General features: G+C 47.9%; 1 protein-coding gene across 1 annotated transcript in view; it reads right to left on the minus strand.

Annotated features, from left to right (window-relative positions):
* Positions 1 to 27,588, minus strand: part of col27a1b (collagen, type XXVII, alpha 1b) — a 610,967-nt gene that overhangs the window by 31,646 nt on the left and 551,733 nt on the right. The window contains exons 52-56 of the mRNA XM_078227545.1: positions 21,487 to 21,540; positions 20,829 to 20,936; positions 16,880 to 16,987; positions 8,522 to 8,629; positions 6,065 to 6,118 (exon numbers count right to left, since the gene is read on the minus strand). Of these exons, the coding sequence (XP_078083671.1) occupies positions 6,065 to 6,118; positions 8,522 to 8,629; positions 16,880 to 16,987; positions 20,829 to 20,936; positions 21,487 to 21,540 (432 nt within the window). The remainder of the gene's footprint in view (positions 1 to 6,064; positions 6,119 to 8,521; positions 8,630 to 16,879; positions 16,988 to 20,828; positions 20,937 to 21,486; positions 21,541 to 27,588) is intronic.

Genomic DNA, 27,588 nt, shown 5'->3' on the forward strand with positions numbered 1-27,588 from the left:
TTCTATTGTCCCTGCGTTTATGGCTATGAGCAGTGGTACAGGGGAACACCGCAGCACGCTGAGTGCAACTGATGGGATTGCCAATGCCATCGCTGGAATCTGGGATACTGATTTAGCCTCAATGTCTCACTGTGAGTATTGTGCACAGTTTTGGTCCCCTTATTTGAGGAAAGATGCAGTGGCATTGGAGGCAGTTCAGAGGAGGTTCACTAGATTGATTCCAGAGATGAGGGGTTTGTCGTATGAAGAGAGATTGAACAGTTTAGGCTGATATTCTCTGGAATTTAGAAGAATGAGGGGAGATCAAATTGAGGTAAACAAGATGATAAAAGGTATGGATAAAGTAGACGTGGAGCGGATGCTTCCTCTTGTGGGGCATTCTAGGACGAACTGTCCAAAGATGCGCGGGTTAGGTTGATTGGCCATGCTAAAAATTGCCCTTAGTGTCCTGAGATGCGTAGTTAGGGGGATTAGCGGGTAAATATGTAGAGATATGGGGTAGGGCCTGGGTGGGATTGTGGTCGGTGCAGACTCGATGGGCCAAATGGCCTCTTTCTGCACTGTAGGGTTTCTATGTTCTATGTTCTAGGTCATAGGCTTAGGATAAGGGGTAGCAAATTTAAAACAAAGTTGAGGAGAAACTACTTCTCCCAAAGGGTCGTGAATCTGTGGAATTCGCTACCCCAAAGTGCGGGGGATGCTGGGACAGTGAGTAAATTTAAGGAGGAGTTAGACAGGTTTTTAATTGGTAATGGGTTGAAGGGTTATGGGGAGAAGGCAGGAAAATGGGAATGAGGAGCATATCAGCCATGATCGAATGGCGGAGCAGACTCGATGGGCCGAATAACCCAATTCTGCTCCTATATCTTATGAACTTATGGGAGGCAGAACCAAGTAGTACTGGGGTTACCGCGGAGAGGAAAAATGGGAAATGGGGTTGAGGGTCGAGGAAAAGACTTGACCACGCGGCAAGTGGAGGAGGTGCACATGTGGGGGCATTAGTTGAGGGGTGAGGGAATTGGAGGGGAATGTTTAAGGAGATGAAAGCAAATTGGAGGTTTCAAAGATGTGGAGCAATGGGCGTTGAGAATTAGTAGTGGAGGAGGAGAGGTGTGTCAGAGACACATGAGAGGATCTTCAAGCTAGGGAGAAAATTATGCAATTTTAAAGATAAGAAATTGAGGAATCTTGGAGGCAGGGGTAATGTGGTGATCACGTAGGGTTGGATCTTGGAGACATGAGGAAGGTGGAAGATTACGGAGAGGGCCAGTCGGGTTGCTGTGGAGAATATTGAATCTCGGCATGCTGGGTTTCATTGGTCAGAACATTGAATACAGGAGTTGGGATGTCTTGTTGAAGTTGTACTAGACATTGGTGAGGCCACACTTGGAATACTGTGTACAGTTCTGGTCACCCTATTATGGAAAGGATATTATTAAACTAGAAAGAGTGCAGAAGAGATTTACTAAGATGCTACCGAGACTTGATGGTTTGAGCTATAAGGAGGTTGGATAGACTGAGACTTTTTTCCCTGGAGCGTAAGAGGCTTAGGGGTGATCTTATAGAGGTCTATAAAATAATAAGGAGCATAGATCAGCGAGATAGTAAACATCTATTCCCAAAGGTAGGGGAGTCTAAAACTAGAGGGCATAGGTTTAAATAGAGAGGATAAAATTATGAAAGGCATAGATAGGGTGAACGGTGGGAAGCTTTTTCCCAGGTTGGTGGTGACGTTCACGAGGGGTCATAGGTTCAAGGTGAGGGGGGGAGGTTTAACACGGATATCAGAAGGACGTATTTTACGCAGAGGGTGGTGAGGGCCTGGAATGCGCTAGGCAAGGTGGTGGAGGCAGACACACTGGGAACGTTTAAGACTTATCTAGATAGCCACATGAATGGAGTGGGAATGGAGGGATACAAAAGAATGGTCTAGTTTGGACCAGGGAGCGGCGTGGGCTTGGAGGGCCGAAGGGCCTGTTCCTGTGCTGTATTGTTCTTTGTTCTTTGGGAGAGATATAAAAGGGACCAGGGGAGCAATTTTTTCACTCAGAGGGTGGTGAGTGTCTGGAATGAGCTGCCAGAGGTAGTAGTAAGGCGGGTACAATTTTGTAATGAAAAAGCATTTAGACAGTTGTATGGGTAAGATGGGTATAGAGGGATATGGGCCAAATGGGGCAGCTCGGTGGCACAGTGGTTAGCACTGCTGCCCCACAGCACCGGGTTCGATTCCCGGCTTGGGTCACTGTCTGTGTGGAGTTTGCACGCTCTCCCCGTGTCTGCGTGGGTTTCCTCCGATTTCCTTCCACAGTCCGAAAGACGTGCTGGTTAGGGTGCATTGGCCGTGCTAAATTCTCCCTCAGTGTACCCGAACAGGTGCTGGAGTGTGGCAACTAGGGGGTTTTCACAGTAACTTCATTGCAGTGTTAATGTAAGCCTACTTGTGACTAATAAATAAACTTTAACTTTAAATGTGGGCAATTGGGACTAGCTTAGTGGTAAAAACTGGGTAGCATGGACAAGTTGGGCCGAAGGGCCTGTTTCCATGCTGTAAACCTCTCTGATTCAAACTGATTAGACTCTGTATTTTTAATGTGCAAATTGGCCCCCGTTTCCCCAAACCCGTCATGATCCTTTATTATAGGGTAATCGTGTACATTTACACTTTCACTTTTTAAAATGCATTATCCAACCTTCGATGCAAAATAAATTCAGACAGAACTTCTCCTGACCTCCGCAGGAACGGTTTCCCCGACTGTGTGGCAGCTTTAATGGAGTGCCGAGAATATTAAAGAGAGCTCTTTTCATATGAAAGAAGCTTTGTGTGTGCCCCAGGAATCAGTATCTTCATTCAGGGAAGATAATGAGAAGCACATGGTGGGGCGACTGCAGAGTGACTGATTGTGAATGAATCCAGCAGAGGGAGATGTGAGACTGTAGGACGGCCTCATTGAGCTACTGACTGTAAGTGTATGCAGTTCATAAGATGAGAGCTTCCTCCAATAGAGTCACAGAGGTTTACAGCATGGAAACAGGCCCTTCGGCCCAACTTGTCCATGCCGCCCTTTTTTTTTAAACCCCTAAGCTAGTCCGAATTGCCCGCATTTGGCCCATATCCCTCTATATCCATCTTACCCATGTAGCTGTCTAAATGCTTTTTAAAAGACAAAATTGTACCCGCCTCTATTACTACCGGCGGTAGTGCTATTACTAGGGCGGCACGGTAGCACAGTGGTTAGCACTGCTGCTTCACAGCTCCAGGGTCCTGGGTTCGATTCCCGGCTCGGGTCACTGTCTGTGTGGAGTTTGCATATTCTCCTCGTGTCTGCATGGGTTTCCTCCAGGTGCTCCGGTTTCCTCCCACAGTCCAAAGATGTGCGGGTTAGGTTGATTGGCCAGATTATAAAAATTGCCCCTTAGAGTCCTGGGATGCGTAGGTTAGAGGGATTAGCGGGTAAAATATGTGGGGGTAGGGCCTGGGTGGGATTGTGGTCGGTGCAGACTCGATGGGCCGAATGGCCTTCTTCTGCACTGTAGGGTTTCTATGACTTCTTCTCTGACAGCTCGTTCCAGACACTCACCACCCTCTGTGTGAAATAATTGCCCCTCTGGACCCTTTTGTATCTCTCACCTTAAACCTATGCCCTCTAGTTTTAGACTCCCCTACCTTTGGGAAAAGATATTGACTATCTAGCTGATCTATGCCCCTCACTATTTTATAGACCTCTATAAGATCACCCCTCAGCCTTGTACGCTCCAGAGAAAAAAGTCCCAGTCTATCCAGCCTCTCCTTATAACTCAATCCATCAAGTCCCGGTAGCATCCTTGTAAATCTCTTCTGCACTCTTTCTAGTTTAATAATATCCTTTCTATAATAGGGTATATAATAAATAATAAATGGGTATATAATAAATTATATACTTTCCCAAATTTGAAAGGCAGTGTTCTATTGAACCATACAATCCCTACAGTGCAGAAGAAGGAGCTGTATCATCCACAGTTTTCTTAAATTAATTATTTCCCTCGGATCATAGAATCCCTGTACTGCAGAAAGAGGCCATCGAGTCTGCACCGACCACAATCCCACCCAGACCCTATCCTCATAACCCCATGTACTTACCCTGCTAATCCCCCTGACACTGAGGGGCAATTTAGCACGGCCAATCAACCTAACCAGCAAATCGTCATCGGATTGTGGGAGGAGGAAACCGGAGCACCCGGAGGAAACCCACGCAGACACGGGGAGAATGTGCAAACTCTGCACAGACAGTGACCCGAGCCGGGAATCGAACCCGGGTCCCTGGTGCTGTGAGGCAGCAGTGCTAACCACTGTGCTGCCCCTAAATTCAGAAGTTGCATGAATGATTTGGACTTGATGGGTGGAATTTTCCTGTCCTACCCACCACGGAAACCGTAGTGCGCGGTGGGGCAGAGGCAGGGCGGGGGGGGGGGGGTGGACCATGCAAAGGTCCATTGATGTCGGGCGGATTTTCCAGTCTTTGGGAGAGCGCAGACAGAAAATCCCACAGAATAAGCCGCTCAATATCGAAGTTTGTAGACGGTGAAAGATATAAACGCAGGTGAAAGGTGTTTGGTTTGTGCACAGTTTGGGTGAAATGAACTCCTTTGGATCTCAGTCAGGTGGTTTGGTAGAATACCTTGCGCTGGAACAGAGCTGTGCAGCGAGACTGTTTTTTTGCATACAGGGATGAAATTGAGAAGACATAAACTTTTCCAATTGTTTGATCATGTTTTCAAAATGGATCCTTGGAAAAGGTTTGATTGAGATTGGACAGATCTGGTCAATTTCAACTTTCATAGAATCTCACAATACAGAAGGAGGCTATTTGGCCCATCATGTTGTACTAGCTCATTGAAAGGACCTTCCAATTAGCCCCACTCTCCCGCATAACCTTGCAAATTTTTCCTTTCCAAGTATTTTTTTCAATTCCTTTTTGAAAGTTAGTATTGAATCTGCTTCCCTGAAATCCGCGTGTTATCCACTGTGACGATACAGTGCCTTTAAGAAATGCACTCGAGCCACGTTCTTGTGCAGGATATTTCAAGCGGCTTTCTTCCATTTTATCGGAGCCATTCTATCTACAATCGGCATCCTGTATTGTTGCTACAGCAACACAATTGTTTCTACTGGCTAGAATGTTGGTTTTAATCTGAACTAATGCTGTTCCGCTGTTTTTCCCTGGGATTTTGCAGAGTGGGGTTTCATTGGGATGATTGGCAGGTATGGTCATGGGACGGGGAGGCTGGTTTTACATAGAATATTCAAGGTTAGATGCTGAATTAAGAGAGAGAACAGTGTCTCTCTTTTGCCCTCTCTGAAGTTGGAGACTGAGAGCTGCCAGAGGCTGGATTTGCTTCTCTGAGGTTTCGCTGTTTTGAGGATATATCCTTCTCTGAAAACTGCGGCCTGGACTTCTGTCCAGAAGTGCTAAAAAGCTGAAAATCCAACATCGCGCGAGCATATTTGTTTTTGTGCTAATTCTGAAGAAGGACGCATGTCTATGCTCTATCACTTTAACATGGAACAACAGAGATAGCTAGCTGTTAGGAGTTACACTGTGTCATGTTTAAGTCTGGTAATTGGTAAAAGTTATGCTAATTTTTTGTGTGATATTTTAACTGTGTTCTTAAATAAATTTTATTTAGTAAAAGGTCACTTGAATCATACCTGGAGTGAAACACTTTATACTTTACCCTCTGCCAAAATCAAAAGTAAAACTTAGGGTCTAGGCTAACTTCATAAAGCACCTTGGAGTTTCTGGCCTGGGTCTTAACACCACTATAAATGGAGAATATACCTCTTAATTCGTCAATCTCCTGTCATTTAAACACACAATACATTGCAGAAACAGTGGCCACAAAAGGTAGTTGCAAAATGAGCTGGAGGATATCAGCAAACTCCGACACACCAGCATTTTGGGCCACGTTGGCCCTGAATGTTCAGCCGCCCTGGTGGCAGAGGAACGGGAAGGCAAGAGTTGCCCCGAAAGTTGCCAACAGACAGACGGTGATGGTAAAGCTCACTAAACCTTCTGGGATACAATACCTTTGGTCCAAATACTCCCATCAGCCCGGGGAAACCAGATTCTCCAGGGTCCCCCTAAAGACAAGGAGAAAATGTTGGTCAGTGATGAAGAGAAGGATCAAGTTAGTCACAGAACATGTGGGAGAGTTTGGACATGAGAACATAAGAAATAGCAGCAACAGCGTAACCACAGGACAAGGTTTTGGCCCTGATTTGAACTAGTTGCAGAATAAATCTTTTGGATGGGATTTTCCATTTGCACTTGCCCCAAAACCAGAAAATCCTGCCTGAGGTCAACATGCATGGTCCCCGCACCCCCCCCGCCCCACGTTTCCCTTCTAACTTGGACACAATTACGCAGTTGTTGGCAGCAGGGTAGAGATACTTGGGAAGGTGAAGTTAGGCAGGAGAAGGTTCATGTGGAGCTGGGAATTTTGTTGGGAATAACTCATTTCCTGTCTCCCCAAAGCCTGTCCACAGTTCAGGAGTGTGATGGAATATTCTCCACTTGCCTGGATGGGTGCAGTTCCAACAACACTCAACAAGCACAACGCCATCCAGGACAAAGCAGCCCCGCTCGATCGACACCCCATCCACCACCTTCAACATTCACTTCCTCCAACGTCGACAAACAGTAGCAGCCGTGTGTACCATCTACAAGATGCACTGCAGCAACTCACCGAGGCTCCTTAGACAGTACCTTCCAAACCTGTGACCTCTACCACCTGGAAGGACAAGGGCAGCAGCAACATGGGAACACCACCACCTGTAAGTTCCCCTCCAAGTCACTCACCATCCTGACTTGGAAATGTATCGGCAGTTCCTTCATGTCACTGCATCAAAATCCTGAAACTCTGTCCCTTAACAGCACTGTGGATGTACCTACACTTCGGGGTCTGCTGCAGTCCAAGAAGGCAGCTCACCACCACCTGCTCAAAGGCAACTGGGAATGAGCAATAAATGCTGGCCAGCCAACACCACATCATAGGATCCCTACAGTGCAGAAGGAGGCCATTCAGCCCATCAAGTCTGCACTGACTCTCCAACAGAGTGTTCTACCCTGGTCCTATCTCCATAGCCACACATATTTAACCTGCTGATCCCCCTAACCCGCACATCTTTGGACTGCAGGAGGAAACTGGAGCACCCGGAGGAAATCCACACAGACACGGGGAGAATGTCAAACTCCACACTGACCCAAGCCGGGAATCAAACCCGGGTCCCTGGCACTGTGAGGCAGCAGTGCTAACCACTGTGCCACCGTGCCTTATGAAGAACAAACAAAAACACCGTGACAGACCAGTTGGGCAAACTGCCCCGTGTCCGTGCTGTACACTCAATGTAAGGGGATACTTCCCGACATTGGAATGAGGTGTGAGGGGAAGGGCTTGGCTCTGCATTATCTCCTGCTTTGCTTTGCCCAGTGTAGACTGCATGTCTCCTGAGTCTCAGATTATAAAACCACCGCAGGCATGGAAGAGTTGTGTATTTTGCAAGAATCTTCGCTATGAAAACATTTTGTGAAACAAATTAATTTTTGTACGAATAATAATGTTTGACTTACAATCAATTCTTCTGAATTTGCAAGATAAACATTTGTTTTATAATGATTTTGCTTTCCCACTGTTGCTGCAGGACTGATCAGTTGAGAGGAGAATTGTTTTGTCACAATCCTTCAATAACCACAAGCTCGAATACATCTGAATATCTGCGTTCTTGACCAGTTAAGGCTAACTCTGTTACCATCCCAATCAAGATTAGCTTGTGACCTGCTTGGCTGGTGTGGTAGGCCCATCAGAGCAATAGGTTTAAAGTTTAAAAGTTTATTTATTAGTGTCACAAGTAGGCTTCCATTGACACTGCAATGAAGTTACTGTGAAAAATCCCCTAGTCGCCACAATCCTGCGCCTGTTCGGGTACACTGAGGGAGAATTTAGCACGGCCAATGCACCCTAACCAGCACGTCTTTCAGACTGCGGGAGGAAACCAGAGCACCTGGAGGAAACCCACGCAGACATGGGGAGAATGTGCAACTCCACACAGACGGTGACCCAAGCCGGGAATCGAACCCGGGCTCCTTGCGCTGTGAGGCAGCAGCGCTAACCACTGTGCCACCGTGCCACCCTAAGTGGGTTGTGGATCCTTCACTGTTGAATATATTTAAGGGTGTGGGATAGACAGATACTTGGCCTCTCAGGAAATTCTTGGGTAGGTGGAGCAGGTGGGGAAAATGGAGCGAAGGCTAAAGATCGTATTGATGATGGAGAAGGCTCGGCAGACTGTATCGGCCATATAGCCCAATCCTGCTGCTATTTCCTATGGTTCTGTTAGTTCCTAGTAATTAATTTTAGACTGTTTACAAAGCCACTGTCACTTCAATGATCATATTTCCCATAATACTCAGCTAACCATGGCTGACTGAAGCCGTTGACAGCAGCTCTTTGGAACACACAGCTCAGCGTAAATTGTGTTACTGACCGGTTGACCTTTGGATCCTGGGTCGCCTCTCTTCCCGGGCAAACCTGTTCCGCCTTCTATTCCTTTGATTCCTGGAGGTCCTGCCTGGCCTCGCAAACCTCTCTCTCCCTGCGGCAATCACAATGGATAAAGAAGCACAGAGTTACTGACAGACTACACAGGATTGACTCCTCGACAACGCACCATCCGCAATCGTTACAATTTCTCTAAAACGTTGAAGGGAAGACTGACGTAAAAACTCACTAACCCAACAATAATTTACCTTCAGACAAAAAAAAATCAAGTAAATGGTTTCTAGAAAAATGCAGCAAACCATCACGGTGGCACAGTGGTTAGCACAGCTACCTCACAGCGCCAGGGACCCGGGTTCCAATCTGGCCTTGGGTCACTGTCTGTGTGGAGTCTGCACATTCTCCCCGTGTCTGCGTGGGTTTCCTCCAGGTGCTCCAGTTTCCTCCCTCGGTCCGAAAAACGTGCTGGTTAGGGTGCATTGGCCGTGCTAAATTCTCCCCCAGTGTACCCGAACAGGTGCCGGAGTGTGGCGACGAGGGGATTTTCACAGTAACTTCATCGCAATGTTAATGTAAGCCTACTTGTGACACTAATAAATAAACATTAAAACAATGGTTAGCGCTGCTAACTCACAGCGCCAGGGACCCGGGTTCGATTCCCGGCTTGGGTCACTGTCTGTGTGGAGTCTGTACATTCTCCCCGTGTCTGTGTGGGTTTCCTCCGGGTGCTCCGGTTTCCTCCCACAGTCCAAAGATGTGCAGGTTAGGTGGATTGGCCATGATAATTTGCCCCTTAGTGTCAGGGGGATTAGCAGGGTAAATATGGAGGGTTACGGGCTCAGGGCCTGGGTGGGATTGTGGTCGGTGCAGACTCGATGGGCCAAATGGCCTCCTTCTGCACTGTAGGGATTCTATGATCTTGTATCTTTTAATTGGAGTCATTTCCCCGCGGGGTCAATTGAAATTTCCATCCTGGAGGTTGACAGAATTGTTTGTGAGGTAAGGATAGAAAGCATGGTGGGTAAATGGATTCGAGCTGTAGACCAATTATTGTCTAGTTGAACAGCAGAGCAGGCTCGGGAGGTAAACGGCCCAATCCTCTATGAAGGCACAGACTGATCAGAGAGACCTGTTGAAAGTTGAACACGTTCCCCCATTTCCCCATTGATTTCAGTCCAGCAACTCACTCAGTTCCTGAGAAAGCACCTTCCAACCTCTACCACCTGGAAGGTCCCTGCCGAGCCACCCATGAAGTAAAAGTAAAAGTTTGTTTATTAGTGTCACAAGTAGGCTTACATTAACACTGCAATGAAGTTACTGTGAAAATCCCCGCGTTGCCGCACTCTGGTGCCCGAGGGAGAATTTAGCACGGCCAATGCACCCTAACCAGCACGTCTTTCGGACTGTGGGAGGGAACCGGAGCACCTGGAAGAAACCCGCGCTGACACGGGGAGAACATGCAAACTCCACACGGACAGTGACTCGAGGCTGGGAATTGAACCCAGGTCCTTGGCGCTGTGAGGCAGCGGTGCTAACCATCGTGCCACCCCATCATCCCGACTTGGAAATATATTGGCCGTTCCTTCACTGTCGCCGGGTCAAATTCCTGGAACTCCCTCTCTAACAGCACTGTAGGTGTACCTACACCGCATGGACTGCTGCGGGTTCAAGAAGACAGCTCACCCACCACCTTCGTAGGGACAATTAGGGATGGGCAATAAATGCTGGTCTAGTCAGCAACGCCCACATCCAGTAAATGAACTTTTAAAAATTGCTGGAATTTTATCTCATTGAGGATGATGCTGGTCCATAAATAAAAAACAGATGTCGCTGGAATGAGGTGACGTCTTGTGAGTTGTTGTTGTCTCTGTACCAAACTATTTCACCCAATTTAGCACGGCCAATCCACCTAACCCGCACATCTTTGGACTGTGGGAGGAAACCGGAGCACCCGGAAGAAACCCACGCAGACACGGGGAGAATGTGCAGACTCTACACAGACGGTGACCCAAGCCGGGAATCAAACCCAGGACCCTGGCGCTGCGAGGCAGCAGTGCTAACCACTGTGCCAACATGCCGAAAGGACATGTTGGAGGACGACCTCTCCTGGGAGGGACGCCCATTTGATATCTGTTGTCCGCTTTATCTTTCGATCATCGTTCTTCCGTGACTCCAACCAACGGGTCATTCTGGTCTTGGGATCGGGAACATTTGCTTTCCTTTAGGCAGCTCAGTGAGGAATTCCTGGAAATTGCCGTGAAAACGTTCCAGGGTACGTGGCATCAAGATGAAATAAGATGTGAATCATGGAGACTGTGGGGGTTTGTTTGTTATCAGTCTCTACCACAAAAATAATTCATGCACAGTTTGTTTAACAGATGGACAGCAATGTGAGGTTGTATTTCATTTGTTACGAAATGGCAATTGACCACATCAGATGTGGCACGGAGTTCATGGTAAACAGAATAATGTCATTTCCACTCTGAAATACACAGCAGGAAGTGATTAGAACCCTCTGTGATTCCTCTGAGGCTGTTGCTCGGGATCCGTAACGAGTCGCTTCCACTCAATGGCCTCTGCCACAGCCAATGAGTCCAACTGAGGATTCGGCCACATGTGGGGCAGATGGTCCCCGCAGGCGAGGTTTGTCTACTCTCTCCGATGCATCGACTGCGCCCCTGCACAAAGGGCAAAGTCTCTGGACGTGCCCGCTGCCTTTCAGCAGGAGCCGTCGCCATTTTGTTCCTAGAATCATAGAAACCCCACAGTGCAAAAGGAGGCCACTTGGCCCATCAAGTCTGCACTGACAATAATCTCACCCAGGCCCTATCCCCATAACCCTACATATTTACCCTGCTAATCCATCTAACCCAGGCCCTATCACCGTACCCCAACATATTTACCCTGCTAATCCATCTAACCCAGGCCCTCTCCCCGTAACCCGACATATTTACCCTGCTAATCCATCTCACCCAGGCCCTCTCCCCGTAACCCGACATATTTACCCTGCTAATCCATCTAACCCACGCATCCCGGAAGACTATGGGGCAATTTAGAATGTTTCAGGGCAGCAGTTCCAGGCCCTGTTAATGTCTGTGCATAAATAGCCAGAACAGAAACAAGCTGGACAACGCAGAGACCAAGCCATGCTGTAGGTCAGATCTTTTTTGAGTTTAATGATTACAAAACCATTTACAACTTAGGTTACACACAATTTACTTTTCACAAGCTTCCAAAATAAATAGATAAATTAAGTGGGGGAAAGAAGACGCCTCGAAACTCAGCTTGCAAAACATTATAGCCAATATTAGACACGTGAATAAGATTTTCAGTTTGCAGAATCATAGAATATCTACAGTGCCAAAGGAGGCCTTTTGGCCCATCAAGTCTGCACTGACAACAATCCTACCCTATCCCCGTAATCTCACATATTTACTCCACTAATCCCCCTGACACTAAGGGGCAATTTAGCATGGCCAATCAACCTAACCCGCACATCTTTGGACTTGGGAGGAAACCGGAGCACCCGGAGGAAACCCACGCAGACACGGGGAGACTCCGCACTGTGACCCAAGCCGGGAATCGAACCTGGGTCCCTGGTGCCGTGAGGCAGCAGTGCTAACCACTGTGCCACCGTGCCGCCCTCTAATAGGCTCCTTTGGCCCGAAATGACTCTAATTTACAAAAAGGTTTAACAATTCTTTGTCAGTTGGAGCTGTCGGGATTAATATCGCCTGTTCTTAGCTTCTATTTGACAGTTTTGTGCGAGGATATTAAATTCCATGGAACGATTGGGAACCGGTGGAAGAAGCCTTGTATAAGAACAAAGAACAAAGAAAATTACAGCACAGGAACAGGCCCTTCGGCCCTCCAAGCCTGCACTGACCAAGCTGCCCGACTGAACTAAAACCTTCCGGGGACCATATCCCTCCATTCCCATCCTATACATGTATCTGTCAAGACGCCCTTTAAAAGTCACTATCGTATCCACTTCCACTACCTCCCCCGGCAGTGAGTTCCAGGCACCCACCACCCTCTGTGTAAAAAATCTGCCTCGTACATCTCCTTTAAATCTTGCCCCTCGCACCTTAAACCTGTGCCCCCTAGTAATTGACTCTTCCACCCTGGGAAAAAGCTTCTGACTATCCACTCTGTCCATGCCTCTCATACTCTCATAATCTAAGGACTCACCCAAGACTCCCTATCAGCTGCTCCCACTCCATTGCAAGTTCATCTGAGTTGTGGCAGAGTCCCAGTTTAGGCCAGAGTCCCAGTGAAGTGACACCAACAGGAACAGGGATAGCTTTGAGGAAATTCTGGGCCAACAATCCCTCCTGAGCACTAACACACATTAGTTAGGGTAAAATTCCAGCCATGTCTTTGTATAACTCAATTAAAAAGTGCATGCATTTTCAGGTTACCTTTTCCAGACAGATTCCTGGGATGGCTCGCTGGGATACAGAAGAATGAGGGGGGATTTGATTGGGGTATATAAAATACTCAACAGGATTGATCAAGCAAATGTTAACCAAATGTTCCCCCTTCTCGGGCAGTCTCGGACAAGAGGTCATAGTTGTCGAGTAAGAGGGGGGAGGCTCAAGACAGAGATAAGGAGAAGCTACTTCTCACAGTGGGTTGTGAATCTATGACCAGAAGAGAAAATGCTGGAAAATCTCAGCAGGTCTGGCAGCATCTGTAAGAAGAGAAAAGAGCTGACGTTTCGAGTCCAGATGACCCTTTGTCACTGGCCATGGAGTGCAGGGAATGCAGAATCAATCAATGGATTCAAGAAAGAGATAGATAAATATTTGATCAAAAGCAGGACAAAAGGGCGATGGGGAAAAGGCAGGGGGAAGTGGAGTTAGGATGGGATGGAGATCCGTCATGATCATATAGAATGGGGCTCAAAGGGCTGAATTGCCTACTCTCGCTCCTAATGCCTATGTTTATATGGCAGGACTGACATATTGGCCAGAATTCTCCGACTGTTCACGCCGGCAGGATTCTCCAGTTCCGCCGCAGTGCACCCCCTGCCCGTGGGTTTCCCGCCGGTGTGGGGTGACGTCAATAGGAATTCCCATTGACAGCGGCGGGACCTGAGAATCCCGACGCTCGCAAACAACGCGCCACCTCCTGCCGGCAGGAAACACGCGGTTGAGAGGCCGAAAAATCTTGTCCATAAAGAGAGATTGAGCCAGTTAGGATTATATTCATGGGAATTCGGAAGAATGAGGGGGGAGTCTCATAAAAACCTATAAAATTCTAACAGGACTGGACAGGGTAGATGCAGGGAGGACAATGCCGCATTTAGGCATAAGCTAAACAAGCTACAGTTTAGGGCCTCACAATCCGCAGGGGCCTCACAAAATTTCAGAAGTTTTACAATGAAGAGAACATTTAAGAGCGGATACCAGAAAAGAAAAAGAAAGCACCAGCTTGAAGAGCAACTCAAAAAATTACCAAAATTACCAAAATCTATGAGAGATCAAGCCAGCCAAATGATAAATATGTAATCAGTAAACGCATTCATTTGAAAATAATTTGTATTTTTCACTTTAAATACCTTGCTATTGAATAATTAAAAGGCATAATTATGTTTTCAATTTTTTTGTGGCGACCCAAGGTCCTGTTTTGGTGCGCACCTTTGTGAGACCTTATGGTGCAACTTTTTAACAAGGGGCCTCCAAGCTTTATAGAGCTGAGGGCCTCACCGAGTCTAAGTCCGGCACTGAGAGAGGATGTTCCTGATGGTGGGGGAGTCCAGAACCAGGGGTCACAGTCAAAGGATGAAAGGTAAACATTTTAGGACTGAGGTGAGGAGAAATTTCTTCACCCAGAGGGTGGTGAATGTGTGGAATTCACTACCACAGGAAGCAGTTGAGGGCAAAACATCATGTTTTCGAGAAGGGGTTAGATATAGCTCTTGAGGCAAAGGGGATCAAGGGATGGCGGGGGAAGGTGGGATCAGACTATTGAGTTGGACGATCAGCCATGATCATAATGAATGGCGGAGCAGGCTCGAAGGGCCGAATGGCCTCCTCCTGCTCCTATTTTCTATGTTTCTATATTTTGAGAGGCTGAAGTTTTCGCCTGATCTGGGAATATTGCGATGGGGTTAATGAATTATTCAGTAAAAGTGTAAAATCGCATTTTTCTCCATGAAAAAGTGAATTCGACACAAAATGGCGGGATGATTTACAAGTGCAAATTGAAGATGATCAGATATTTTAACAGCGCCCAGGAGGAGGCGCTAACTACTACACCACAAGGGGCTCCAATCATCATTGCAGCAAACCCACAGTAACTGCATTAAATCATCCCTTTAATTACTCTGACTGTAATAGGATCTCAGGGAGTTGTTAAGCAATGAACCAGTTAATATAATGTGAAGTACAACTGCTGGCAGAAGATCCAAAACTGTTCATTCCAAAGAAATTTGGTAATATTTGCGGGTACAATTTTATCTTTTAAAAAACATTTAGACAGTTACATGGGTAAGATGGGTATTGAGGGATATGGGCCAAATGCGGGCAATAGGGACTAACTTTGTGGTTAAAAACAAAAGAGCAGCATGGACAAGTTGGGCCGAAGGGCCTGTTTCCATGCTGTAAACCTCGATGACTCTATGGCTAAGCCAATCATATAACTGTCAATTGGACTGAGTTGACTTGAACCTGCCAACAACACCAGCCTGCATTTATATAACACCTCGAAAGTAAAATGGTTTTCATGTCTCAATTTGAAAACAAATTCTCCCACAGCTTCCCTATCTGTCCAACCTTCCCCAGAACTACAATCCTCTGAAATCTCAGAGGTTCTCTTATCCCGGTGTCTTCAGCATCCTGATTTTAATCACTTCCTCCAGTTCAATGGGTTTGAGATGGCTGAATAATCCAATTTGCCACCCGCAGACTCTGCCAGTTGCAGGGCAGGTGGTCCTTGATGTGTTGGGTTGGTGGATGGTTTGGAGGTTTTTGCCACTCTCCCTGACACCTCGACTTCACCTCTGCGTATTCCCAACAAAGCTTTCCGATGTGGTTGGTGCCATTCCCAATCAGCCTTGCCCACCTTGGTCAGTCACAAACCAGAGTCTCCCATGATGTCGGGGGCCATTTTAGCTCAACTGGTTTGTGAGGCAGAGCGATGCTAACAGCGCAGGTTCAATTCCCGTACCGGCTGAGGTTATTCATGAAGGCCCCTTCTTTTGATTTAATTTATTATTGTCACATGTATTGGGATATAGTGGAGAGTATTGCTTCTTATGCGCTTTATAGATAAAGCATACCCTTCATAGAGAAGGAAAGGAGAGGGTGCAGAATATCGTCTTGCAGGGGAGGCGATGGCCTAGTGGTATTATCGCGAGACTATTAATCCAGAAACTCAGCTAATATTCTGGGGACCCGGGTTCGAATCCCACCATGGCAGATGGTGGAATTTAAATTCAATAAAAAATATCTGGTATTAAGAATCAACTGATGACGTATTGTCGATTGTTGGAAAACTTGTCTGGTTCACTAATGTCCTTTAGGGAAGGAAATCTGCCATCCTTACCCGGTCTGGCCTACACGTGACTCCAGATCCAGAGCAATGTGGTTGATTCTCAACTGCCCTCTGAACAAGGGCAACTAGGGATGGGCAATAAATGCTGGCCAGCCAGTGACGCCCATGTCCCACGAATGAATAGAGAAAAAAGTCACAGATAGGATGTAGAGAAAGATCAACCTAATAAATGATAGCAGGGACGAAGCTGTTCTTGAGTCGGTTGGGACGTGATGTCAGATGTTTGTATCTTTTTCCTGATGGAAGAAGGTGGAAGGGGGGATGTCCGAGATTCTCAGCCTCGCCTGAGGTGTGGCGATCCTTGGGTTAAATCGCTACCAGGCAACGCTGCCCTTCAAAGGGGAATGCAGCCAATGGTCATCTGTGACCATGGCAACTCAACCGTTGCCTTTTATGCTTGACCCCATCATGGGTGCTTTGAGGAGACCTCTAAAACATTTCTGCCTGAGGGTTGATCCGTGTGGCCAGATCACCTTTGCCTTTCTAGTAAGATATCTCACAAGGCTAGGTTAATGTCCAACAGGTTAATTTGCAATCAAGAGCTTTCGGAGAGCTACTCCTTCATCAAGTCACTCACCTGATGAAGGAGCGGCGCTCTGAAAGCTCGTGATTCCAAATAAACCTGTTGGACTTTAACCTGGTGTTGTGAGACTTCTTACTGTGCCCACCCCAGTCCCACGCCAGCATCTCCACATCTTAGCCTTTCGAGCTAGTGAGTCATTGTACACCACAGCTTTAGGGTAGTGAGCTGTGAACCCAGGGGGAGGGGGTCCTTGGACTCGCTTACCTTAAAGCCAGGAGGTCCCTGAGATCCGGGTAACCCTGGGACTCCAACACGACCGCGTCCACCAGGCTTCCCGAGCAATCCAACACTCCCGTCGTCTCCCTGTTCTCCCTAAGGTAGGAGGGAAAGCGACATCTTAACAAACCTCAAACTATTGTCAGTTAATTGCAGCAACAGCTGCTGTGGCTCTTTATCCTCGACAAGAGATTCACTGCAGCGAAAATAAAATACAGACCAACAACCGTCACTCACAGAGATATAGTGAGCAGCTCATTACGATTCACAACTTAGGGTGGACGGTGGCACAGTGGTATTGTCACATTTTTTAATATGCTCGATCATTGGTAAGACATACTTAGCGGTGTAGTGATATTGTCACTGGGCTAGTAATTCAGAGACACAGGGTAATGTTCTGGGGACCCCGGTTCGAATCCCACCATGGCAGATTGTGGAATTTGAATTCAATAAAAATTCAATAATAAATATCAGGTGGCATGATGGCACAGTGAGGCACTGCTGCTTCACAGCTCCAAGGACCTGGGTTCCATTCTCGGCTTGAGTCACTGTCTGTGCGGAGTCTGCACGTTCTCCCCGTGTCTGCGTGGGTTTCCTCCGGGTGCTCCGGTTTCCTCCCACACTCCAAAAATATGCGGGTTAGGTTGATTGGCCATGCTAAATTTCCCCTCAGTGTTCTGGGATGCATAGGTTAGAGGGATTAGTGGGGTAAATATGTGGGGTTACGGGGAGAGGGTGGGATTGTTGTCGGTGCAGACTCGATGGGCCGAATGGCCTCCTCCTGCACTCAATGTTTCTATGATCTGGAATTAAGAATCTAATGATGACCATGAAACCATTGTTGATTGCTGTAAAAGCCCATCTGGTTAACTGATGTCCTTTAGGGAAGGAAATCTGCCGTCCTTGCCTGGTCAGACCTACATGTGATTCCAGACCCACAGCAAGGCGGTTGATTCTTAACTGCCCTCTGAAATGGCCGAGTGAGACACTCAGCTCAAGGGCAACTAGGGATGGGCAATAAAAGCTGCCCTTGACAGCAATGAAGAACAAAAAAAGAATACCTTTATCAGATCACCTTATAACCTTCTCTGTTTTAACTAAAAGAGTTTAAAAAAAATATTTCATCACTAAAGCTTCCCTAACCCAGTGTAATCTTAGCAAATCTCTTCTGCACTCTTTTCGGGACCTCAAGACTTTTTATAAACCCATTTTTGACCCCATCTATAAAACCTCAGCAAACCAATCTGCTTGTTGTTTGGACAGTTTATCAGTGCCTTTCATGTCGTCAGGAAACCTGATCCTTCGTTAATTACAAAATAGAAGAGGGCAGGCTTTAGGGGCAACACGGTGGTGGCACCTTCGCTGCATTCCCTCGAGAGTAAGAACATCAGTCCAAAGATGTGCGGGCTAGGTTGATTGGCCATGCTAAATTGACCCTAGTGTCAAGGAGATTAGCAGGGTAAATGCGTGGGGTTGCAGGAATAGGGCCTGGGTGGGATCGGTACAGACTCAATGGGCCAAATGGCCTCCTCAGTACTGTAGGGATTCTATGATTCTTCTATGATCCTTCCTCAGAAAAGGAGACCACACAATATTCCAGGTGTGGCCTCACCAAGACCCTGTATAATTGCGACAACACATCCCTGCTCTTGTAAGACCATAAGACATAGGAGCACAATTAGGCCATTCGGCCCATCGAATCTGCTCCGCCATTCAATCATGGCTGATAATTTTCTCATCCCCATTCTCCTGCCTTTTCCCCATAACCCCGATCCCCTTATTAATCAAGAACCTATCTATCTCTGTCTTAAAGACACTCAATGACCTGGTCTCCACAGCCTTCTGCGGCAAAGAGTTCCACAGATTCACCACTCTCTGGCTGAAGAAATTCCTCCTCATCTCTGTTTTAAAGGATCGTCCCTTTAGCCTGAGTTTGTGCCCTCTGGTTCTAGTTTTTCCTGCTCATGGAAACATCCTCTCCACGTCCACTTTATCCAGGCCTTGCAGTGTCCTGTAAGTTTCAATAAGATCCCCCCTCATCCTTCTAAACTCCAACGAGTACAGACCCAGAGTCCTCAACCGTTCCTCATATGACAAGCTCTTCATTCCAGGGATCATTCTTGTGAACCTCCTCTGGACCCTTTCCAAGGCCAGCGCATCCTTCCTTAGATATGGGGCCCAAAACTGCTCACAATGCTCCAAATGGGGTTTGACCAGAGCCTTACACAGCCTCAGAAGTACATCCCTGCTCTTGTATTCTAGCCCTCTCGACACGAACGCTAACATTGCATTTGCATTGTATTGTGCTCGAAACCTCTCGCAATGAAGGCCAACATACCATTTGCCTTCTTTACCGCATGCTTACCTTCAGTGACTGGTGCTGAAGGACACCCAGGTCCCGCTGCACACTCCCCCTCTCCCAATTTACAACCATTCATGTAGTAATCTGCTGCCTTGTTTTTGTTTCCAAAGTAAATAATCTCGTGCTGTTCTGTATTTTCCTTTGTGTCGCTGCCATTGTGCATCATTTTATTTGTAAATAAATCCGGCAGCAGTTTACATTCTACACATGTCCCAGACATCAGTTTACCACAAAGAAGGAGCAAGGGCCAGCAGACACGTGGGAACGCCATCAGCTGCAAGTTCCCCTCCCAGCCACTCATCATCCCGACTTGGAAATATATCGGCTGTTCCTTCACTGTCACTGGGTCGAAATCCTGGAACTCCCTCCCTAACAGCACTGTGGGTGAAGTCTCACAACACCAGGTTAAAGTCCAACAGGTTTATTTGGTAGCAAATACCATAAGCTTTCGGAGCGCTGCTCCTTCGTCAGATGGAGTGGAAATGTGCTCTCAAACAGGGCACAGAGACACAGAAATCAAGTTACAGAATACTAATTAGAATGCAAATCCCTAAAGCCAGCCAGGTCTTAAAGGTACAGACAATGTGGGTGGAGGGAGCATTAAACACAGGTTAAAGAGATGCGTATTGTCTCCACAGGGATCTCAGGGGGTTCAAGAAGGCAGCTCGCCATCACCTTCTCAAGGGGCAATTAGGGATGGGCAATAAATGCTGGTCTAGCCAGCAACACCCACATCCCATAAATAAACTTTTAAAAAAGTTGGGATTAATCCTGTTTGATCTGTGGTAAACCAACAGAAGTACTGTGAAGGTCACGGAAACTTGACCACGGGTTACCGTCAGGGACGCTGGCAGGATCTATTAACCAAATTGTTGGGAAGCTGAGCCTTAAATTGGGAAAAAAAAATAATTAATGGATATCGATGTATCAAATTGCGATGATGTGTTGGCCGGACTGTTTACTGTGGAAAGAATATCCCACCTCACCTGCACGGTGGCACAATGGTTAGCACTGCTGCCTCACAGCGCCAGAGACCCGGTTCAATTCCCGGCTTGGATCACTGTCTGTGCGGAATCTGCACATTCCCCCCGTGTCTGTGTGGGTTTCCTCCGGGTGCTCTGGTTCCCTCCCGCAGTCCGAAAGACGTGCTGGTTAGGGTGCATTGGCCGTGCTAAATTCTCTCTCAGTGTACCCGAACAGGCGCCGGAGTGTGGCGACTAGGGGATTTTCACAGTAACTTCATTGCAGTGTTAATGTAAGCCTTACTTGTGACATTAATAAATAAACACATGTGTGGCATTCTTCTTCCTCCTGTTGTGCAAGGTTATTGTCAGGCACTGGGATTCAGTGAGTGAGGGTTACTTAAATGAGGTCCGTATCGATGTCTTTATCTCCAGGACGAGACTGATTTTTAATGGGTAGTGGGTTGAAGGGTTATGGGGAGAAGGCAGGAGAATGGGGATGAGGAGCATGTCAGCCATGATCGAACGGCAGAGCAGACTCGATGGGCCGAATGGCCTAATTTTGCACTTATATCTTATGAACTTATGGACATTGCAAGCAGCAAATTCTGACCTGGGTTCCTGGTTTGCCATTGAATCCGGGAAGTCCGTCCAACCCTGGAGCCCCCTCCTGACCTTGACGACCAACGACACCTCTGGGACCTGGCGGCCCGACTGGGCCCTGTGCGTTAGGCACAAAAAGCAGCAATTAGCTAAACTCAAAAACCTTCGGAATTCCGACAGCGTTAGAACGTGTGATGCCTAATCTTGATCTTTGCTCTGATTGGCCTTACAATAATCTGTTAGGCCATTGGAAATCAGCAGCTTTATAGACTCTCGACATCACCAATACTCTTTGGACGGATATTTCCCGTCGAGCCCGACTCCCACGGGAATTACAGCGGGCGGGCGCGGACCCTGCAAAGGCCCATTGACCTGAGGCGGGAACGTCCAGTCTTGGGGGCGAGCGGGACCGGAGAATCCCGTCCTTTGGAACTGATGTTGTTGCTTTTGGAGTGGGCTAGGATTTTACTGCCCCTTCCGCCCGCGCGGTGCTATCGAAATAAACGGCAGTTTAAATGGTCCCGTCGCCTCCCTGCCGGTCGGGGGTCGGATGTCAGGGGTGGGGGAACGCATGCCGTGTTAGGGCCCCAAGCTCCTGTCCGTGCTGCCGGTGCTGTAATGATGAACGAATGTGTAGATGCAGTTGTAGAGTTACAGACAACACTTACTGGGGGGCCTGGGCTTCCTTGTGCTCCGTGGGAACCGGTTTTGCCCTTCCTTCCCTAAACCAAAGAAAGGAAAGAGTTAAAAGAAAGAGAGGCTTGCATTTATATAGCACCTTCTATAACCGCTGGACATCCCAAAGTACCTGACAGCCAATCAAGCACGTGTAAGCTGTGGGCGCTGTTGTAGTGTAGGAGACACGGCAGCCAATGTGCATGCATTGCCACAGAGGGCTGTGGAGGCCGAGACGTTGAGCGTCTTCAAGACAGAAATTGATAAATTCTTGATTTCTCGAGGAATTAAGGGCTATGGGGAGAGAGCGGGTAAATGGAGTTGAAATCAACCATGATTGAATGGTGGAGTGGACTCGATGGGCCGAATGGCCTTACTTCCGCTCCTATGTCTTATGTCTTATGGTCTTATGCGGCACACTCCCACAATACAGCAATGAGAAAATGGCCAGATTAGTGGCGTCGATTGGCCAGGGTGCTGGGAATATCAACATACATCATACCAACAGAAACTACAACCATAACCAACAGCAAGGTGGTTTAACCACAGGGGTTACCATAGAAACTAGAAGCAGGAGGAGGCCATTCGGCCCTTTGAGCCTGCTCTGCCATTCATTATGATCATGGCTGATCATCAAAATTAATATCCTGATCCCCCCCCCCCCCCCCCCCCCACATATCCCTCGATGCCTTTAGCCCCAAGAGCTATATCCAATTTCTTCTTGAAATCGCACAATGTTTGATGTGAGGGGCAAGGTTTAAAGGAGATGTACGAGACAAGTTTTTTACACAGAGGATGGTGGGTGCCTGGAACTCGCTGTCGGGGGAGATAGTCACAGTAAGAAGTCTCACAACACCAGTAAAGTCCAACAGGTTTATTTGGAAACACGAGCTTTCGGAGCGCTGCCCCTTCATCAGGTGAGTGAGGGAGGAGTGAGTTGAGTTGACTCACCTGATGAAGGAGCAGCGCTCCAAAAGCTGGTGATTCCAAATAAACCTGTTGGACTTTAACCTGGTGTTGTGAGACTTCTTACTGTGCCCACCCCAGTCCAATGCCGGCATCTCCACATTGGGGAGGTAGTGGAAACAGATACGATAGAGACTTTTAAGGGGCGTCTTGACAAATACATGAATAGGATGGGAATGGAGGGATATGGTCCCTGGAAGGGTAGGGGGTTTTAGTTCAGTCGGGCAGCATGGTCGGTGCAGGCTTGGAGGGCCGAAGGGCCTGTTCCTGTGCTGTAATTTTCTTTGTTCTTTGCTCTTGTTTTGGCCTCAACTTCTTTCTGTGGGAGTGAATTCCACACATTCACCACTCTCGGGGTGAAGAAATTCCTCCTCACCTCAGTTCTAAAAGGTTTACCCCTTATCCTCAAACAATGCCCCCTAGTTCTGAACTCCCCCACCATTGGGAACATTCTTTCTGAATCTACCCTGTCTAACCCCGTTAGAATTTTATAAGTTTCTATGAGATCCCCTCTCACTCTTCTAAACTCCAGTGAATATAATCCTAACCGACTTAGTCTCTCCTCATGTGACAGGCCTGCCATCCCAGGAATCAGCCTGGTAAACCTTCACTGGTTTCCTCTCAATGAAAGGGAGATGGAAGCCAGTTTCAATCGCAGCAAGTGGAGTAGCATTTGGTGTGGTAAACCACTGTTAGCTTATTGCCTGTGTGTGTGACATGCCTGAACATGTCCCTGCCGGCCCTGCCCGGGACTCCTCCCCCCCTGGTCCAGGTATAAAGGTGACTGCTCCCCACCCCTGCCTCAGTCTCTGGACCAGTTCATCGGCATGGGTGTGCTCCAAGTCTTTTGCTAATAAAAGCCTATTTGTTCTTGCATACAAACTAGTCTTTGCTCGATTGATGGTGCATCACTTGGTGGTGGAGCTTTGCTGATAAGGTGAATGTAATAACTCCACGGAGACGAAAATCCGGTCACCAAGTTACTTTATTTACACCATACATCTGTACACAGCCAGCTCTCCAGTTGTTCCCTGCTGAATGCAGGCAGGGAGTCAGACACACCTGCTTTAAATAGGCAGCACAAGGCTCCCTGATTTAACCATCAGTTAAGGCTCATCAGATAGTTCATACCCTAGCAAGTCAACCTCATTAGCCTGGCTGAAGTCATCACAGTGGACAACCTGCCATCGGCTGGATAAGTGATTCGATAGGTCCTGTCCCTCCATATTATCATCGTTGAAGCTGCCACCCTATTCAGAATGGCAGCCAGTCAATGAGAGCCTGTGGTCCAGTCACCAGGCAGACGGCTCAGGGGATTCCGCGCTGTCACCGGGGTCGCCCATTGCTCCTGAGGTGAGCCGGGGCCCCGCGGCCTACTGGGTAGGTCGAAAGGATTAGGCCAATAAATGCGCGGGTGAGGGAAGGGAAAGCCTGCCGAGGAGATCACAGAGGCTGTTCACAGCTCCCTCTGAAAACAATCCTCTATGACCGACCCTGGGAGGTGGCTTCCTTAGCTGGCGACTTCCTCACACAATGTAAAGGAGGTGGGAGAGAGGGTGAGGGGTGGTGGAGTGGGGGGGGGGGGGGGGGGGGGGGGAGTTACGATCTGTTGTTGGCAAAATGCCAACGTCTCTGCAAAATGGCCCCAGATTGGCCCTTCATTCATGCCAATTGACTTTCCGGGAGTGGGAGGACAGTCCTGTACCCGCCTCTGTCAGTTAAATTCCCCAATTGTTGGGGGAGGGGAGCATAGCGGGGGAGCCAATCCGAGGTGATTCTCCATGATCTCCTACCTCCTGGGAGCCAGTCAGATTCAGCCCTTACTGTGCTTTGGTCAGAGAATTGGTGTTCCTGAAGATTCAGGAGCCTGGGTGACAGAGTAGTTCGCACTGCTACCTCACAGCGCCAGGGACCCGGGTTCGATTCCGGCCTCGGGTCACTGTCCGTGTGGAGTCTGCACATTCTCCCCGTGTCTGTGTGGGTTTCCTCCGGGTGCTCCGGTTTCCTCTCACACTCTGAAAGATGTGCAGGTTAGGTTGATTGGCCGTGCTAAATTGCCAATTGTGTCAGGGGGATTGGCAGGGTAAACGTGTGGGGTTATGGGGATAGGGCTGGGTGGGATTGTGGTCGGTGAGGTTCAATGGGCTGAATGGCCTCCTTCTGCACTGTGGGGATTCTATGATTCTGTTCTCTGATCTTAGCTTGTCACCTCACCACAAGTAGGTATGACAATGGAAATCACAGAGCAATACAACTCACTCAGTGAGTCTGAATTACCGTGCACTGTCACACACACACACATGCTGTAGCCTGGAGCCAGCAATAGTGATGGGAGAAGCTAGGGGATCAGTGGCACAGTGGTTAGCACTGCTGCCTCACAGTGCCAGGGACCCGGGTTCGATTCCCGGCTCGGGTCATTGTCTGCGTGGAGTTTGCACGTTCTCCCCGTGTCTGCGTGGGTTTCCTCCGGGTGCTCCAGTTTCCTCCCACAGTCCGGAAGACGTGCTGGTTAGGGTGCATTGGCCGTGCTAAATTCTCCCTCAGTGTACCCGAACAGGCGCCGGAGTGTGGCGACTAGGGGATTTTCACAGTAACTTCATTGCAGTGTTAATGTAAGCCGACTTGTGACACTAATTAACTTTAACTTTAGGTGGATTGGCCATGATAAATGCGCAGGGTTATGGGTATGGTGAGAGGAGGAGGGGGAGTGGACTGGATAAGACGCTCTTTCGGATAGTCGTGCAGACCTGATGGGCCGAAGAGCCTCCGTCTGCACTGTAGAGATTCTGTGTGTTCTGTGTAAGCTCCGACTTTCCTCTCAGCACCTGGGTGATCAGGAATCTCTCCCGCTCTGACCTCTCTAAAGAGTTGCAGGGTCACACTCAACCCTGTTTGCCTGTGTTATGAGTGCACCTTCCTTGGCCATCAAGTCCTGGGTTGGGACTCGGACCCGGAGCTTCCGGCTCAGAGGCAGGGACACAAAACCACCGCACAAGGAATGAGTAAATTATATATTCTACGAATGAAAATTAGATGCAGGAATTATCACCAAACACAGAAAACTTGGCAAAGTAACGGATACTCCTGAGGTATCGCCCCCTATCAGCATTTTGGGGAATACATCAATGAAGATATTTTTTGGAGTGCTTCAACATTGAGCACATGCAAGATATTACACATTCCAAATCTCTGACAAAAGGCCTTCTTGTGTAACACTGCGCTTCTTTGCAATGAAAGGCTGGTCTTCTAGGCTTGTAATTTTCCCAATTTGTTTTAGTTTTAAGCTTTTGGTGCCATTCCACATGGATCACATAAATTCCAAACTCAGCTCATTCACTGCAGCTTGGCTAACTTGCGGGAGAGTGGAGCTGGGGCGGCATGGGTGGCACAGTGGTTAGCACTGCTGCCTCACAGTGCCAGGGACCCGGGTTCGATTCCCGGCTCGGGTCACTGTCTGTGTGGAGTTTGCACGTTCTCCCCGTGTCTGCGTGGGTTTCCTCCGGGTGCTCTGGTTTTAAGAACAAAGAAAATTACAGCACAGGAACAGGCCCTTCAGCCCTCCAAGTCTGCACCGAACATGCTGCCCGACTGAATTAAAATCCTTCCGGGGACCATATCCCTCTATTCCCATCCTATTCATGTATTTGTCAAGACGCCCCTTAAAAGTCACTACCGTATCCGCTTCCACTACCTCCCCCGGCAGTGAGTTCCAGGCACCCACCACCCTCTGTGCAAAAAACTTGCCTCGTACATCTCCTTTAAACCTTGCCCCTCGCACCTTAAACCTGTTCCCCCTAACTAAACAGAAGCATGGGGACCAGCCATCCACTGGTTCATTCCTCTTGGCAATGCCTTGACCAAGCAGGGTCGACTTGCCCAATTTGAATCTAACCAAAAGCTTGGCAGTGGCCTCGTGGTGTTGTCGCTGGACTAGCAATCCAGAGACCCAGGGTAATGATCTGGGGACCCAGGTTCGAATCCTGCTGTGGAAAAATGCTGAAATTTGAATTCAAGAAAAATCTGGTATTAAGAATTTACTTTTTTTCTATTCATTCATGGGACATGGGCATCACCGGCTGGCCAGCATTTATTGGACATCCTTAGCTGCCGAGGCGGTTGAGAATCAACCACATTGCTGTGGCTCTGGAGTTGCATGTCGGTCAGACCAGGTAAGGGCAGCAGATTTCCTTCCCTAAAGGACATGAGTGAACCACATGGGTTTTTCCAGCAATCGACAATGGTTTCATGGTCAACAGTAGATTCTTAATTCCAGATATTTTTTACTGAATTCAAATTCCATCATTTGCTGCAGTGGGATTCGAACCCAGGTCCCCAGAACATTAGCTGAGTTTCTGGATTAATAGTCTAGCAATAATACCAGTTGGCCATCGCCTCCCCATGACCATGAAACCATTGTCAATTGTTGTTCAAAACTCATCTGGTTCACTGATGCCTTTTAGCGAAGGAAATCTGCTGTCCTTACCCGGTCTGGTCTACATGTGACTCCAGACCCACAGCAATGTGGTTGACTCTTAACTGCCCTCAGGACTGGGCAATAAATGCTGGCCAGCCAGTGATGCCCACATCCCATGAATCAATAAAAAAGAAGTTAACTGTGCCCCAGTGCATTCTTCATGACAACACCTCTACCAATTAGAGTCCACTTGCCAACCAATCAACACTGTCTTTTCACACAGTACATTATTGTTCCCTTTACACCGGAATGCTTGCAAATTCTTCTGATGAGTGCAAGTCGAAAAGCTTCAACAGGTGGCTCTTTTTTCAGTGATACTCAAGCTCCGTAGCACCAGATGACCAATCAGAATACTCCAAACATGTATATCAACTGGAAAATGTGAACATTGCAATGGTGTACAGTTTTGGTCTCCTTACTTGAGGAAGGGTACACTGGCACTGGAGGGGGTGCAGAGGAGATTCACTAGGTTGATTCCGGAGTTGAGAGGGTTGGCTTATGAGGAGAGACTGAGCAGACTGGGGCTATACTCATTGGAATTCAGAAGAATGAGGGGAGATCTTATAGAAACATATAAGATTATGAGGGGAATAGATAAGATAGAAGCAGGGAAGTTGTTTCCACTGGCGGGTGAAACTAGAACTAGGGGGCATGG

Source organism: Mustelus asterias, chromosome 13 (assembly GCF_964213995.1).
Source record: "Mustelus asterias chromosome 13, sMusAst1.hap1.1, whole genome shotgun sequence".
NCBI classification, from domain to species: Eukaryota; Metazoa; Chordata; class Chondrichthyes; order Carcharhiniformes; family Triakidae; genus Mustelus; species Mustelus asterias.